General features: G+C 32.5%; 2 protein-coding genes across 2 annotated transcripts; one reads left to right on the top strand and one right to left on the bottom strand.

Moving 5' to 3' along the window:
- Window positions 1-7,885: 7,885 nt before the first annotated feature.
- Window positions 7,886-12,717, bottom strand: LOC111503468 (phospholipid-transporting ATPase VD). The gene has a single exon (XM_023157762.2). The coding sequence runs from the start codon at window positions 12,459-12,461 to the stop codon at window positions 8,211-8,213; it is 4,251 nt and encodes a 1,416-aa protein (XP_023013530.2). The 5' UTR covers window positions 12,462-12,717; the 3' UTR covers window positions 7,886-8,210.
- A 1,803-nt stretch (window positions 12,718-14,520) lies between these two features.
- On the top strand, window positions 14,521-15,469 carry LOC111503466 (uridine diphosphate glucose pyrophosphatase NUDT14). The gene has a single exon (XM_023157761.2). It carries the CDS (start codon window positions 14,696-14,698, stop codon window positions 15,341-15,343), a length of 648 nt encoding a protein of 215 aa, XP_023013529.2. The 5' UTR covers window positions 14,521-14,695; the 3' UTR covers window positions 15,344-15,469.
- Window positions 15,470-15,804: the final 335 nt, after the last annotated feature.

Below are 15,804 nucleotides of genomic sequence, written 5' to 3'. Positions count from 1 at the left end.
GATGATATCCAATACTACTTTTCATGGCCACTTGAAAGGAACTGACAAATTAAATTTAGTCAAGCATACTATTATAATATAAGAAAAGTTTTAGTTCTCTTCTGAAAATATAGTTTTCCGTTTTCTGTTAAAATTTGTTTTTCCGTTAACCAGCTGTTATCCCTCTACGAATGACAACTCTCAAAAGTTGAAATTTGTGCGACATAAGGACTAACGAGGTTTTAGCTTTCAACGTGTGATTCCTAATGCGGGTTAGACGATAGGAAGTGAAAATCGATCGTCCGGCCTTGCGGTTTGAACCACCAGTTCACACAGCGGTTGATTGAGTGAGTGAAGCAAACCACCCACGTTAACCCACTAGGCTACCTTCTGTTCGGTTCTGATTGTTACAGTATTTTAAGAGTTCTGCTTTGATCAATCAAATGAATAATTTTAGGAATATAGGTATTATATTTCAGTAAATGAAGATGTTTTTAAGTTTATTTGCAAATTTATAGGGATCAATGCAATTTAGAAATTTGGTGTTGAAGCTCAGTACTTACATTGTTTAAAAACTGTTAATAAATTTGAAATCTGATATATTGAAATTATTAGGAAGAGTTAATTGCAAAAAGAAAATAATTTCGAAAATAGGAAAAGAAATAAACAGTGACTATGAAATGAAAAATGAACTAGAGAAAGACTATAAAACATATAAAAATAAAAATACATTGATCAATTTAATAAAAATCAGTCGAAGTCAATATTACCAATATGAAATTGAAAAAAATATTAATCTCCTATGGAATAGATTGAAAAATCTGTAATGAGAAAAAATATTTAAGTTAAGTGAACTGTATCAAAAGTATCAAATGGATTTATGGATTACTACTGTGAGGTTGAAGAACAATTAGCTAAAAAAATTATTACAAATAATATAAATAATTATTCACAAAGAATCCACCGTTGTAATACTTGTTAAAAATGTATGTCTATATGACCTAGAAGAAACATCTGAAACATTAAAAACGTCAAAACTCCTAGTTCAGTAAATTTTGAATTTTTTTTCTCTGGAATATGTTCAAAAGCATTTAAAGTAGGTATCCTTGGACCTAAAAACTTCCACACTTTAAACCAACTAAAAATTCATATAAACTTAGAAGGTTATCGATTCACTTTAAAAATTGACAATTTGTTCCTTCATTCACCACACCATTATACATGAAATATATGATAAGTGGATTCAACAAAGCTATTAAAAAGTATCTTCTGAAAATTATATATATATATATATATATATATATATATATATATATATATATATATATATATATATAAAGATAAATAGTTTTGAATAACTTTCAGCACAATGGTTGTCTCAAATTCGAGATATAAGAGAATAATTGCAATATATTGCAGTCAATCTGCTGGAAAATAATTCCATGAAAATCAAAAAATAAATAGATAAGTACTCTTTGATCATTCCCATATTGATTTCAATTCAAGAGCCGCCGGTAGACAGCTGTTTCAGCCTATTGGGCATCGTCAGTACCGGGCAGGTGGTCCTCGATTGAAGGGAAAATGGGAAAAACCAAGAAAGTACTTGATAAAAATAGCTGCGTAAATGCAAGCGAAACATAAGTGGAACCACCTATTGGTGTGACACCCAAGTCAACTTGCCAAGTTTTTATGTCGTTGTTGGTGGTTTGACCAATCAACCAACTGCGTTAGCAGAAATTTGTGAAGCTAACCTGAAATGCCATCGGAAAACGAATCCACATGTTTCTAGAAATGATATGAAATCTAGAAAGGTTAATGCAGCCAATCTGCTGGAAAATAATTCCATGAAAATAAAAAAATAAATAGATACTTGGCAAGTTGATTTGGGTGTCACACCAATAGGTGGTTCTACTTATGAATCGCTTGCGTTTACGCAGCTATTTTTATCAAGTACTTTCTTGGTGTTTTGTTAAATTATTCTGTATGTTGGCTATATCACAGATGAGCAATACTTTTTATATTGCTTCAGTGATGCAGTTGTTTATTCAATAATCATCAAATATGCCTATGTACTTCAATTGTAAAATTTTGAACTTTTTTTGAATAAACATTATTATTATTATTATTATTAATAAAAACTTTAAAAGCGAATATTTCAATTTCACATAAACTGACATATGCACTTCTTGTACCAAGCCACAGATATATATTGATGGATGTAACCGTTAGTACGTGGTAGGAGATGATAAATAAAACTATCTTTTGTTTTTTTTGCCACTTGTATTTGTAACTGACGTTACTGCAGTTTCGTCCTATAAGGATATTTTCAAATGAATACAATAAACTTAAAATAATTGATAATCTTAACCCTTATATATCTAAACACCACTCTAGGTAATAACAGAGGTACTTAAGTTAATTGAGTACCTGAATTTTGTTTACCTGTGACAATGTGGGTACATTAATTTGAAACCTGGTGACTAAACTAGTCCACACCTCAATATGTTATAGATCTCAGTCACCACACCTTCACCATTTTAGCAAAACTAATTTTTTGCCAATAAATAAAGTGATATATAGTCAACAATGTAAATCTTGAAAGCAGAACTTTTTCAGATATTTCAGGAAATCTATCCTTGACACTTCACATTAGGAAAGTATGCTTCAATTTTAACATTCTGATGACTGATCACAGCTATTGATAGACAATGTCGTCCTTAGACTGTGACAATATAATCATTTTGAATCCCACAATGGTTGAGAATTAATTATACTTAGTGTATCTATGTTTAACGTTTTTGCAAAAAATGTTGAAACAAAAACATTGCTGGCGGTGATTTATCTCATCTCCATTTGAATTATTATTTTTTAAATTAATTATAGTATGAATGAGTCATGGAAAGTAGTATAAAGCTAACAATTTTAATCTCACATTTGATTTCTTTCGCTAACAGAAAGTTACAGTTATAACATGTTCTTTGATTAAATTACTTTCTTGCCAATTTACTTTGGAACTGATACGAATTAGATATACGTTAGATTTTGTTAAATTATATTCTCGTTAGCAAGTCTTTTGACAAGTCACAATCTTGAACAGACTTCATTGACGAAAAATAAAATTTTTGGAGTCAATTTGCTGATATTTTTCCACTGTATAATGAGAAATATTGTGAATTTTCATTTAGAGACCTGTCTGCAATTGTCTGCCAGAAAACTACTTCCCTGCCTAATATCACAATAGTCATTTTATAGATAGTTGATATAAATTAATTAAAATTAATCGAGTGATAACCTACAAAATGGTTTCAGACTATTACGACAGTGCAGGACAGATGCTATCTCAGACGAAGCTTTTATATATACAATGAAGCACTGATAAAGCCAGTTGAGTCTGCTAACTTGGTTATTCCGTCCTGTACTGAGAAGGTGTAATGCTCCGAAACTGGTCTAGAGGTGATAATTCAATTGATTTTATAGTTGTCTTGGTGCTGAAAAAATGAGATGTCTTTGCAAGAATTTTCCCTATAAGGAAATTGCACAAATGTCTGTCAGATATAATTCAATGTTCATCTTGAGCCTGAGAAGTAGTTCCACATACATTTGCTAGGTCCTACTGTGTAGGAACGCTGGGAGAGGTGAATATGGCGAATTTTTATTTATGTGTATTTATGTTTCTCTCCTCGAAACAGTGATCAGACTACATATTTTGATATCCTAGTTGGATTTCAAATAACCAATGAAAAGTATTTTTCTGGTTGTGCAATACTATTCTAGTCACATAACATGACTTTTTTACATCATCATGGACAATCTTCAGTTATATGTATATCTTGTGTTCTTTTAAAGTCTCTACGCACTTTTTTATTCAATAGTAATAATTAATTTACTTTACATATCGAATCGTTGTAAATATTTTAATTGAATTATTTATTTTGTACAAACTGGAAGTTTACAAAATTTTGTATAGAATTGTTTTACTGTAGCTATGTCAATTTGAAAAATATTCATTGGTTTTATATATTGTGGTGCTAAAGTGTATTGGTCAGTTACTCTTTCGCAATGGGTGATATTCAGAAATAGAATTATTGTGCCTTATTTTATTAGTCTGACTCTTATTCAATTTCTTCATTTTATTCATAACTAGATTGGAAAACGATCATGCCGCATTTACCCGATACAGGTAGGGGAATTGTAGATTTGTATTATTATAAAGTGGGGTAACTGGAAAAAGTAGTATATACCACAAGAGTATATGCACCATTAGTGAAGTTCTGGCACTTGCCATCCACTTGTTGTACTTATGACTTTTCTGTATAATAATATATTCATTTTTTGTTGCATTTTTAGAGGATTTGGGCATCCATTGTCTAAAAACAGATTTGAAATCTAAGAGATGATGAATGAATGGGTTCAAAAAATTACTACTACAAAAAATATCCAGATCCGTCAGTGAATAGAATTTCACTTAAATTGCATTTATCTTCTTTCAAATTTCGAATCTAACACTGAACAAGAAACATTAGCTTCTCTTTCATTAAAAATTTCACTTCAAACTATTATATTCTTAGAAATTTGCAATAAATAATACATTCCTTCTTAATCAGTTACAATCGGTATCAGGTAGGGTAGGTTTTGGATTAGACTGCTGATAATGTAAAGATTTGTTTATTTTTCTGGTGATAATTGCAGAATATGATCCAGATACAAAAAAATATTGTAAACAAGTTTCAACTATTGAGTTATTTTTATCAGTTCTTTCAGTTGTGGTGATTTGGAAATGAGTTTTAAATGATGAAAAATAAAATACAGGCCCCTATGCGAAAGAGTTAGGTTAAAATCTTTGTTGTGCATTATTGAATTTATTTGTATCTGTTAAAATTTAGTCAATTATTATTAATTAGATAATCATAACCAGTTGTTTTGAGAATGAATGGTATTACAAAAAGTAATTGTATCATATTTGTTAAGCTGATATCTATGCCACAAAGTCATTTCGAACACTCGTGCATAAATAATCTCTGTGATGAATCTATTCTTCCAAAGAGATGATCAAAAATGCTTTTTATTCAGTTTTTTAACTAAATTATTATATTCAAGATGCCTCCATCGATGATATACTTTACAACTGAATCTGAAATATACAAGGCATATTTTTGTGAAAACAGTAATTTCTTATATTGATCAGCATTTGTTTTGTCAGATATATGTTCATTGAATAAAATAATTTTAAAATGACTTTGAAATCATTGTATTATTACCTTCCCTCACTCGCTGCCAATAAGGAGCTATCAACTTTTTTCTCCAAATGGAAAGATAAGTCTTCTGACACTTCGTATGAAAGGCATTTCAATTCCCCATACAACGACAATCACTTTTTTTAGTTTCGATAACCGGTTGGGAGTTATTGATGATTGAATTTGGGACTAGGAATTTCGTAACTCCGCCACCCCATTTCAGATTTTTTGAAATAAATGTTCATTGGAAAGATAAATAAATTAGTAACATCTTTTGATACGAATAAGTGTTAATTGAAAGGGCATAAAACGATAGCATTTTATTTTAACCTCATTATTTGTCTTATACATAAAAGAATCGTTTAAGCAAATGTTCTCCTTGAACTCCCCGACAGTAAAACAGTGTATTTTCTAACTCATTCTTAACTTTCGATTTGATAGAGCCTCAAAGGAAAAAATAGAGAGGAGTCAAGTCCGGTGAACGAGCAGGCCATTCCAACTGGCCACGCCTGCAATTCCACATACCGGAGTTAGCCTGATCCAACCAATCCTTTACAGGACTGAAAAATGTAAGGGGCGCACCATCTTGTTGGAAAATAACTCGATTTTCGAATTCATCTCAACTGCTGGCCATAATTTATAGAATCTGTGGGAGAATGAGTTTTGAATAATTTACAAATATAAATCACCACTTAGATTTTCCTTTAGATATATTGGATAAACAATATAATTTTTCCAATATTCATGCCCAGAAATATATTTTCTCAGGAGTTTGAGTGTGACCTCGAAAAAAAAAAAAATCTGTTTTTCCGTTAACCAGCTGTCGCACCCCTACGAACGACATCCCTCAGAAGTCGAAACTTGTGCGAGCTAAGGATTAACGAGGTCTTACCTTTTAACGTGTGATTCCTAACAAGGGTTGAATGATAGCAAGTGAAAATCGATCGTTCAGACTAGGGCTTGAACCACCGACCAACAGGGCAGTCAATTCGAGTGAGTGAACAAAGCACCCACGTCAAACCGCCTGGCTACTGACCAGTTGGCATTTTCGGTTAAGAAAGTGCATTCGTCACTAAAAAAATATATTTTGGTGTACGGTAAAAGCTCTTAAACAAACCATAACTATGCAATTATTCCTTGTGTTCCATAACATTGGTATTATTAATGAGTTGAGAAATAAAATATATAATTATTTCTGATTTGTGTACTAAATCTAAGCTAAGCACAATAACATATAACTGTTTTTCATCGCTTTTTTCATTGAAACAGCAATGACAAAAGCATCAGGTTTAAGATTTTATTTCTGCAATGACTCATTGGCTTGATGGAAGTTTTTCCAGAAAGTTCATCTGTTTCAGAATCTTCATTATCACTCAAAATTGAGGAAAAAAATAATGAATAAGTTTTGTCCTACATACAGTAACTATAATGATTTTAGTAAAAAAACAATATAATAAATAACTTTTGTGCTATAAATAGTAACTAGCGATTTTAGTAGACAGTAACAAAGGTTACTTTTTGTCACCCCACGCATGAACAGAAGGAATAAAAAAAAAAATGAAAAACCAAATGGAACAGCAAAAGCATAGTTTGAGGTGTTTGAAAGTGTTTTGAATAAACAAATAAAAAAATTTTTTGGTATCTTAAGTTACGAATTTGTTTGGAATATATATCAAATTAGTTACAATGAACAATTCATAATATACACTTAACTTTGAAAATCAAGACGTGTCAAAAAATCATCAAAATTATATTTTATTAAAACAACGATGAAAATAAAAAACAATAAAAATTATCATGATACATAAAACATAGGCATGTTGCAAAAACTTTATTATACTAACATTTCAAAATAAGAAAGTTAGTTTCCCTTCTGGCCTAAGTAACCATAATTTACGCTACTCTACTTGCTTATATAACAATCAAAGACCAGAAAATAACTTACATACATACCTTTCATATTTCGTATCAGTATATTATATCAAACTCAGTCGTTAGCCAAGTAAAACTATATTACATGAGTTTTCAAGATTGTCCTCAAAAATGGCCTGTTTTTTAATCCTCTGGGCAACTGACTAGTTTCTATTCACTTCAAATTCAACAAGATTTTTACTACAGTGATTTTCGGCACCTCATCTGAGTGCAGAAGATTATAAAGAAACTAATCCAAAATATTCAAAATCTAGCCGCATCATTTTCATTTGCTTCAGCATCAAAATATACTTATAATAATGTTCATGAAATTTATGTCACCGTAATTTTTTTTCTAAAAAAATAATTCCTTCATAATTGGTCATTATGCCTAAAAACAAAAACATCTTTCCCATTCATCAGATTTGCAGCACTTTCCTTATTTCACAACCACGATAATGGCATCAGCGGTCTGAAATCAACGAGAAAAGTGTTGTAGTTCTGCTGTATGGAAAAATATTTTCATTAGATTAATTCCTTGCAAAGGTTAGAGAATGACCTTCTAATGATTCAAATTTATAAAGAAATAAAATTTTCTGACTTACAATACATTCTTTCTTAAAAGAATTATCAAATTTGGTCAGATGTATTCACCGAACTGAATCATTTCAACATATCAACGAATCAATTAGGAGTACGAAAATGAAAACGGTTATATAATTATGCATTTTACTTTCAAAACGAAGTGGAATGAATACTCATTTATATAAAATTATCATTTAATGAAATCACTGTTACTAAACTTAATAATAAAAATATAAATGAAATGCACTAGTACATCTTTTACTTATTAATAATAATTCCTAATAACAGGTCTATTGGTGCAAATGAAGTTGATATTGAAACAAAAATGGCACAAATATGTGTTGCGTTGCACGTTTCTTTAACAATAATGAGTTGAATCAATTTTTCTAATTGGTCCCTTAAATTAAGAATCACAGCCTTTAAAATGCAAGGATTGAATTGTAGTATCAACATGTTAAATAGTAAGGATCACTTTGTGGTTAATCACCTAGTCTACTGTGGTTAAAGGGTTATGCTGAGCCCCGTGATGGGTTCTCTTTTAGCAACTATTTGTTGACTGACTATAGCCTTTGTAACCTCATCTGGTGCTAAGACAGTTTGACTAATTCTGTATAAAACTCTTGGCAGTAGAGCAGTAACACATGACAACAATGTTGCTAGCCAATAGATTGTTCTAGACATTGCTATTTGTATTGTCCAATAAGTGCTTGGCAAACCAAAACAATGTTTACAGTATGTATTGTAAACCAGTGAATAAAGATAAAAAGCTCCTATCGATAAGAATATAGAGGCTAGATGAATAATAGTCCAGGAACGCATTTCTATAAGGGCATGTAAGAGCATAACAAACATACAGGCAGTGGTTGTAGCGGCACCAAACTCAAAAACATCAACATCTGTTTCATTGTAGGCTTGCTGACAAATGAAAAAGATACAAGTGCTTTGATACAATGCATCTAACATAGTTAACCAAAAAGAGTAAGATCTGTAAACTTGACCTAAACGTCCTCTCTTATACAAATATGGATTTTCCAAAAGAACTTCAGAAGGAGCATCTTGGTCATAAACAGCTATAGCTATAGGTGGAAGTGATGTAAATAATAAATTATAAAGCATGAGGTACATTTGATCAATCATCACTGTACCAGAAAAACCACAGTAGAGTTGATACCAAAAGCAAATAAAAACAAAGGCTGCATTTTTATAGAAGAAATAGAGCACCATTCTTGAAAGACGATCATAGCTCCAGTGACCATGTACTAAAAGTAATTTCTCCAGGTATTTGAACCTACTGAGAGCAAAATCTGCAGCCATCACAGCTTGCATGCCCTCTTGACCAGAGATTCCGATTCCCACATCAGCAGTCTGTATCATCGATACATCATTGGCACCATCTCCGATGGCTAACGTTCTCATTTTAAGTTCTTCCTTAACTACCCTGACAATATAGGCCTTCTGCAGAGGAGTAGCTCTACAACACAGTACAGAGTTGCAATGAGTAGTGAGTTTCAAAAATGGTTTTGTTAAATTAGATCTACGATCAAGAATGAATGTTAAAGTTTTACCGTCAACAGCTAGAGCTCTTGGCTTGTTTTCACTAGTTGATTGGTGATAGCTATTTCTATGGGTAGAAGACATAGCTTGATTATCATAATTATGGTCTTTGTTCAAAGATCTCTCAATGTCTTCAAGATAGCAGTGAATAGTAGTTTCTGCTGCTTCTTTAGTTCTTGCCATCACCTTCAGCAACTCCATTTGCGGGGAGAACAGCTTAGCTGAATAAGCAATATTGATTGCTGTTTCAGGTTTATCACCTGTTAAAACCCAAATAACAATTCCTGCTGATATTAAAGCTGAAAGGGTTTCTGGAACTCCTTCTTGCAGTTTATCCTCAATACCTGTGGCCCCTAATAAAGTCAAATTACATTCAATAGAGGAGTAGCTGTTTCGTAGTCGTCTTTCATGATTATCCACAGCCAGTTCTGCTTCTTGATGTTTTCTGTACCATTCATCATATTGGTGCTGGGCTATAATTCGTTTCGCCATCACAAGCACCCTGAGACCTTCTCTTGCATAACAGTTGAGGTGATGTTGGGTTCTTGTGATTATCAATTTTTGTTCAGAGTCGTCTTCCACAGGGGTGAGTTGCGGCATAATGGCCGTATCTGCACCTTTAGTATATAAAATTATTTGTTTTGAATGAGGATGTCTTACAATAATACTCATACGTTTCCGAACAGAGTCAAAAGGAAGGACATTCAAAATTTCATAACTCATTTTTCCAAGTTCTTGTATTTCCACTGTAACTGAAGATGAAGTACGTTTTAAAAGTCGACATCCATAGTTATAAGCAGCGTCAACCAAGGCTAATTCATCAGGACTTTCTGCTTCAAAGATTGGTTTGAGATCCAACGGTGAAGGTGTAGCAGACTTGTGCTGGTTCAATCTTGCTTTTTGCTCATCGGTGAGATTATTTCCTTTTTTGAAGAAGGTTCTTGATGGAAGGTTGAGGATATTTGGTCGATTATATTTGGAACTACTGCTTGTGCTCTGCAATGAGTCTGAGTTTGACGATTCATCTATAGATTCAATAGGTGATAAAGTGGGAACATGAGGATTTCCTTTATAATCAAATAAATAGTTATTCAATGGTGGAGAAGGAGTGACAGAACGCGATTCATCTAGTATGGTGTATTTATCACTGCAGTTTATTGACTTAACATTTGTGTTAGAACTGCCTTCTTGGGAAGAGTTTTGTGTTGTTTTTTCATAAATATTTGGATCTTCAATAATTCCACTTGCATTCATGAGATCATAATGAGGGTGCTGGGAACAAACGACAGTATTACATATTGTCAACAGTAACAAAAACTCTTGAATTCTTGCAGAGTGGGTGAATCTTAGGCTGCAATTTTTTTCAGAAACTGTACTCTCTTGTTGTAGATCATTCAATAAGTTAGAGTTAATAACAACACTTAAGTTAGTGAGTTTTTTGCCATCCTCTTCAGATACGAGCAGAGGATGATTATAATCTACTCCAGCAATGGCACATCTTCGAAATATCATACGATTTTCAGTGAGAGTTCCAGTTTTATCTGAAAATATGTACTGAATTTGACCAAGTTCCTCCGTAATATTTAAGGCACGACACTCGGTTCTTTTATCCATTACAGGATCATACAGATCAAGATTATGGTGAATGTGATATACCTGAATTATTTTACACAATTCCAGAGAAACATATAAAGACAATGGTATCATTATTTGTAGAATAATAATAAATGTCCAAAATGCTAAAATTGCTTCTGTAGTTTCACTCGTAGACTCTTGGAATGGCGGCGGTAAGTTTTGATAATAAGTCAACCATAGTTTGCAGCCTATTGCACCAAGTATACAAAGAAATATCAATATAACAACACACCATATGACATCTTGATTCATTTGCTTCTCTAGAGATGAACGTTTATACCTCGGACCACCATTGTTTAGCATAGCTTTGGTTTCATGACCTGCATACACAACTATTCCTTCAACAAAGTCTGTATTTTTCAAAAGACATTCTCTTAATAACAAGTTGTTTGTTCCAACTGGTATTCTACTTCCAGATGGATGAACAATTGCACCGTGGAATCTGTATATTTTAGTTGTGGGAGCCTCTACTTCAATTGTACTTCTGAACTTACTAGGTTCAAAGCTGCTCTGTTTCTCCACGAAACCTCTTGCAACCTGCCTCTGTTTCAGATTGGTTTCACCATCCAAATGTCCCGTATCTATATAACATAAGCCACTGGGATCGCTTGAACGAAGTACTAGTATATCAGCAGGAACGACCTCATTGTTTGATAAATGTATTAAATCTCCGACTCTCACGTCTTTCCATAAAACTTTTTTATACCTACTTGCTTCAATATTGTATATTCTACAGGTGGAATTGTTTATTCTTTTATCGCTAGCATGCCTCCTACGATCTTCAAACAAGTCTTTAACAGCTGTAACGCCTAGCACAAACAACACTGGTATCATTGCAATTTCTTTACCGAAAGCATTGATAGCAGGAAACCAGTTTAGTAAAACTATAAAAATAAAATATAAATTAGCTACTCTGTGAAACTGCTCCAGCAAGTTTCTGGGTAAAAAGGATAAAAGGGTATATTTTGTAGTCCTAATTCGATTGTTTGGTTGATGCCCGTTAGGATGTTCATTCACAGGGATTTTCGGAGGCACAATGTGATTTGGAACTACTACCCGGTAGCGTTGTTCTTGTTCATTCTTAGATGCCCGACGAATAATCCAACATAAAATTCTTCTCCAAATTGGCGGTGGTACTGTCCTCCTGAGAGTATATATTGATTCTGAAGTGGAAGCTTGTCTGGAATGCCCCTTTGCTGAACTTTTGACTGTGGTGCCAGAAGTATTCTCAGTTTCTTTGTGACCAGGGGGTAGAATAAATTCTGTTTTCGATCCAACCCTGTTGTGACCCGGCTTAGGTATACTTGAATCAATTATATGACCCTGAGACAAGGCTCTTTGGTGACCCCTGGATCCTTTTAAAGCTGACCTGCTTGCAACAACACCTGAACTGCTTGCTCCAAGAACGATTCCACCTCCATGACTAATACTTCGAAGATGACCTCTTGCTTCTGGGGAAATTGACTCAGGGAAAGTGTATGTGGAACATTGAGCAATGGGAGTTTGAACACCCATGTCCACTTGCGAGTTGGGAGCTTTCTGTCCATTATTGAAACTTGGCATTTTGAAGGAGGTCACGTCTAAACTTGCTAATAATTGACCATTTGAGATATGCAAGCAAAGGATGCATATGGACACACATTAAACAGTAGGCGTTTAGTTCAGCACAATAGAGAAGAACTCACTGTAAACAACCACCAAAACTTTGAACTTTGACATTGTCATAGGTGTTTTTGTTTATAGAAACTAATTTTTTATCATCTGATCAAACAGGAACTGCAGAGCGTTAAATTGAAAACAGAAGTGAAAGTTCTGTCAAATCAACTGCTACATCACCTAATTCTGATTCGTGTACCGTGTTCGTGCAAAAAAAAACTAGCACAGAACACCTACTTTATATCTCACATGATCCGTTACAGACGTTACTGCTAATATACCGTATTTCGAGTTTCGCTTGAAAAAGAGCGAGTCATTTTATATTTATTTCATATTTTAATACTGGCTACTTTTGCTGTCGAGTTTTTTGCGAACTCTTAAATATAATAGTAATTTTTCATAAATTCATGTATTCTTACGTTTAATCAAATAGTAACATTTATATCGTTCTGAAATACGGTCTATTAGTGGTATTAGTACTATCAAATCAAGTAAAATGAATATACTAGAAACCTATGCAAATTTGATAATATAATTTGATAGTAATTCACGAAAACTATCATCAATCATATTTTAATCATGGAAACGACTCCACAAACATCTCAGGGAATTTTTGCGGCTAACAATTATAAAATAAATGGTGAGTTTTTCAGTAACCGTTATCATTTCAGCAATGTACTATAAAAGGGGAAAGTTGTAATGATGTTGAGAATGATGTTACCGTTCATAACGGCGTTATTGGCAACGCCTGTTCTCTTACTCATTAGATGAACGTCATTGATTAATCGTAAAAATCTATAAAATGGCAACATTATTAAGTTCATTACTTGGAAGAACTTGTTTTCGATGAAGAAAGAAACGGTAACTGGTGTTGGCTAGTGACAATACTATTGTTTATTTTCCAAAGAAAATAATTGAAGGGTCTTACGACAGTTGCAACATGGCTCCCGTGATTAGGAATGTCAGCTGTATTTTCATACATTAATTGATTTGATATGTATATATATATATATATATATATATATATATATATATATATATATATATATATACTTTGAACCATCAGTTGCACAAAATTGTAATATCAAAAGTGCATTTTTGTTAGTAGATTTCATTTTTTAATGAATTGGGTTGATAGTCAAAAAGTTGATAACGATTGGAGATCACACTTTACTGGAGCTAAATACAAATTTAGATTTTGAGGTTTACTGGTCGAGAGCATTTCATTTCAAAAATGCTGTGGGAGTACCGCTATTTACCAATTTGAGAATTATAATAAAGTTTTTGTTAGTTTTGCCATTTTTGAATGCTAGTTTTGAGGGGATCTTATACTGAAGATTATCAAAACTAAGCAATTTGCCATATGCTGAAAACTGAAATGATTATTTGCTCTTATTTACATATCAATGAAGATATATATAGAAAGGAAGGAGGCTGTCTATTTTGAACCTTTCAAAAATTGATGGTTTCATCTATTTGGAAAAAACGATCCATTCATTTTTTTCTCAGCTGTAGTTCATATGATTAATCTACATTTGTAGCTGAATTTACTCAAAAGTGTGATGCTATAGATACTTGAAATCAATATGACGTTTAAAGACGTTTCATGACCATTATTTCAACAATTCACTCATTGAATTGGTTTTATGTATTTTCATCTACTATTTGGTTTTTATATAAAATCAAAAGTTTTGTATTAATATTTTAAGAACTGTTATGGTTTCATATAATTTATGTATTTATAAAAAATTTAATTTGTGTTTCATTATTATTTTGATATTTTGAGAATATAAAAAATCATCAAATTAGATTTTGAGAAATGTGAGAATTTTTTGAGAAATTTTAAACGAAGCCGGTTGAAATGTGACTATGTTCTTTTGCTGATGTAGTTAGGGTGTTCTGTGGTGGGGACTTTGACGGTTTCGTATTGGCAACACTGGTGGTATGGTTATTTTAATCATTTGGGGATTTGTATTTGTGTGTGTGTCTGTGTATCTGCATATGTGGTCAAGTGTCGATGAAGAAAGAAATATGAAATTAAAAAGAGTTTTGCTAATAACATATTACATTTTTCTGCATGTAAAATAAGGGTGGTTGGTGAATGTGAATTATCTTGAGATTTCTGAAACTAGTTAGTGGTTATGGAAGATGTTTCTGAGGTTTATTTAACAGATTATATTCCAACAATTTACAGTTCTCCTCGCACTATAAAGTATGTACAAGATGGTAAAAATAAAATATGTAATATTTTTGCGGAGCGAAACGGCGTGGTTATAATTATTTACAACAGCACTAGGAATGTTCTAGTTCTTGTAAAGCAGTTTAGACCATCTGCCTACATTCAGAATGTGTTTTCTGAAACCCAGAGAATGGAAAAGGAAGAAAAGGTTGATGTAAATAAATTTCCACCCACTCTCGGTATCACATTGGAATTTTGTGCTGGTTTAGAGGACAAAAATATCCCAAGTGAAGAAATTGCACGAGAAGAAATCTTAGAAGAATGTGGTTATAATGTAGATGTCAGCCACCTTGAAAAAATTGGAACTATCAAAAACCTTACAGAAAGTACTGGAGCAAATTCTACATTTTATTACTGCCAAGTAACAGATGATATGAGGTTGAACAGTGGTGGAGGAGTAGATGGAGAGAATATTGAGGTTATTGAAATGCCAGTAGAGGAAGTGATTTCATATTCAAGTTCCCGCGAATTTGTATCTTCTCCTATTAACTTTATGTATGGATTATATTGGTTTTTGTACAACAAATACAATAGGACAGGGTGCAAGTAATTGTTTAATGAATGTGTAAATAAATTGAGAGTTGAAGCAAATATCAGGATAAGAAAAAATTGTGAAATTTTATTAGTATAGATATGTTCAATTACTAATAAAAAAAGTAGAGTATTCATATACAAACCTGGAAATTTTGTTGACAGATTTTTATATTTCAGAGAGATTATCATAGTTTATTTCAAAGAGAATGCTCAATACTTTGAATTAGGATACTATGGTGTAAAATTGATAGACAATGAAAATCAGCTGGAGAAGTAGATGAAGGGAAAGGTCAGTTCTGTACAGTGAAGAGGTAGGGATAAAATGGGGTTCTCACAATTGGGAAAACAAGTTATCTGGCAAGCAGTGATTAATGCAATGTTCAGCTCTGCAGTTCCATGCATTTTGAATATTGTGAAAATTTTCGAAGCATTATTTTAGAGTATTTTATCTCATTGAAATGTTTTATGTACATGCAG

The sequence above is a fragment of the Leptinotarsa decemlineata genome, unplaced genomic scaffold (assembly GCF_025532065.1).
Source record: "Leptinotarsa decemlineata unplaced genomic scaffold, Ldec_3_MD MMD2_tig00026354_RagTag_RagTag, whole genome shotgun sequence".
In the NCBI taxonomy this organism is placed as follows: Eukaryota; Metazoa; Arthropoda; class Insecta; order Coleoptera; family Chrysomelidae; genus Leptinotarsa; species Leptinotarsa decemlineata.
Note: the sequence above shows the minus strand (reverse complement) of the source record. Positions and strands in the feature narration are given on the sequence as shown.

Excerpts from the sequence above, each read along its gene's own strand:
- LOC111503466 (XM_023157761.2), top strand. The coding sequence starts at position 14,696 with ATGGAAGATGTTTCTGAGGTTTATTTAACAGATTATATTCCAACAATT.
- LOC111503468 (XM_023157762.2), bottom strand. The coding sequence starts at position 12,461 with ATGCCAAGTTTCAATAATGGACAGAAAGCTCCCAACTCGCAAGTGGAC.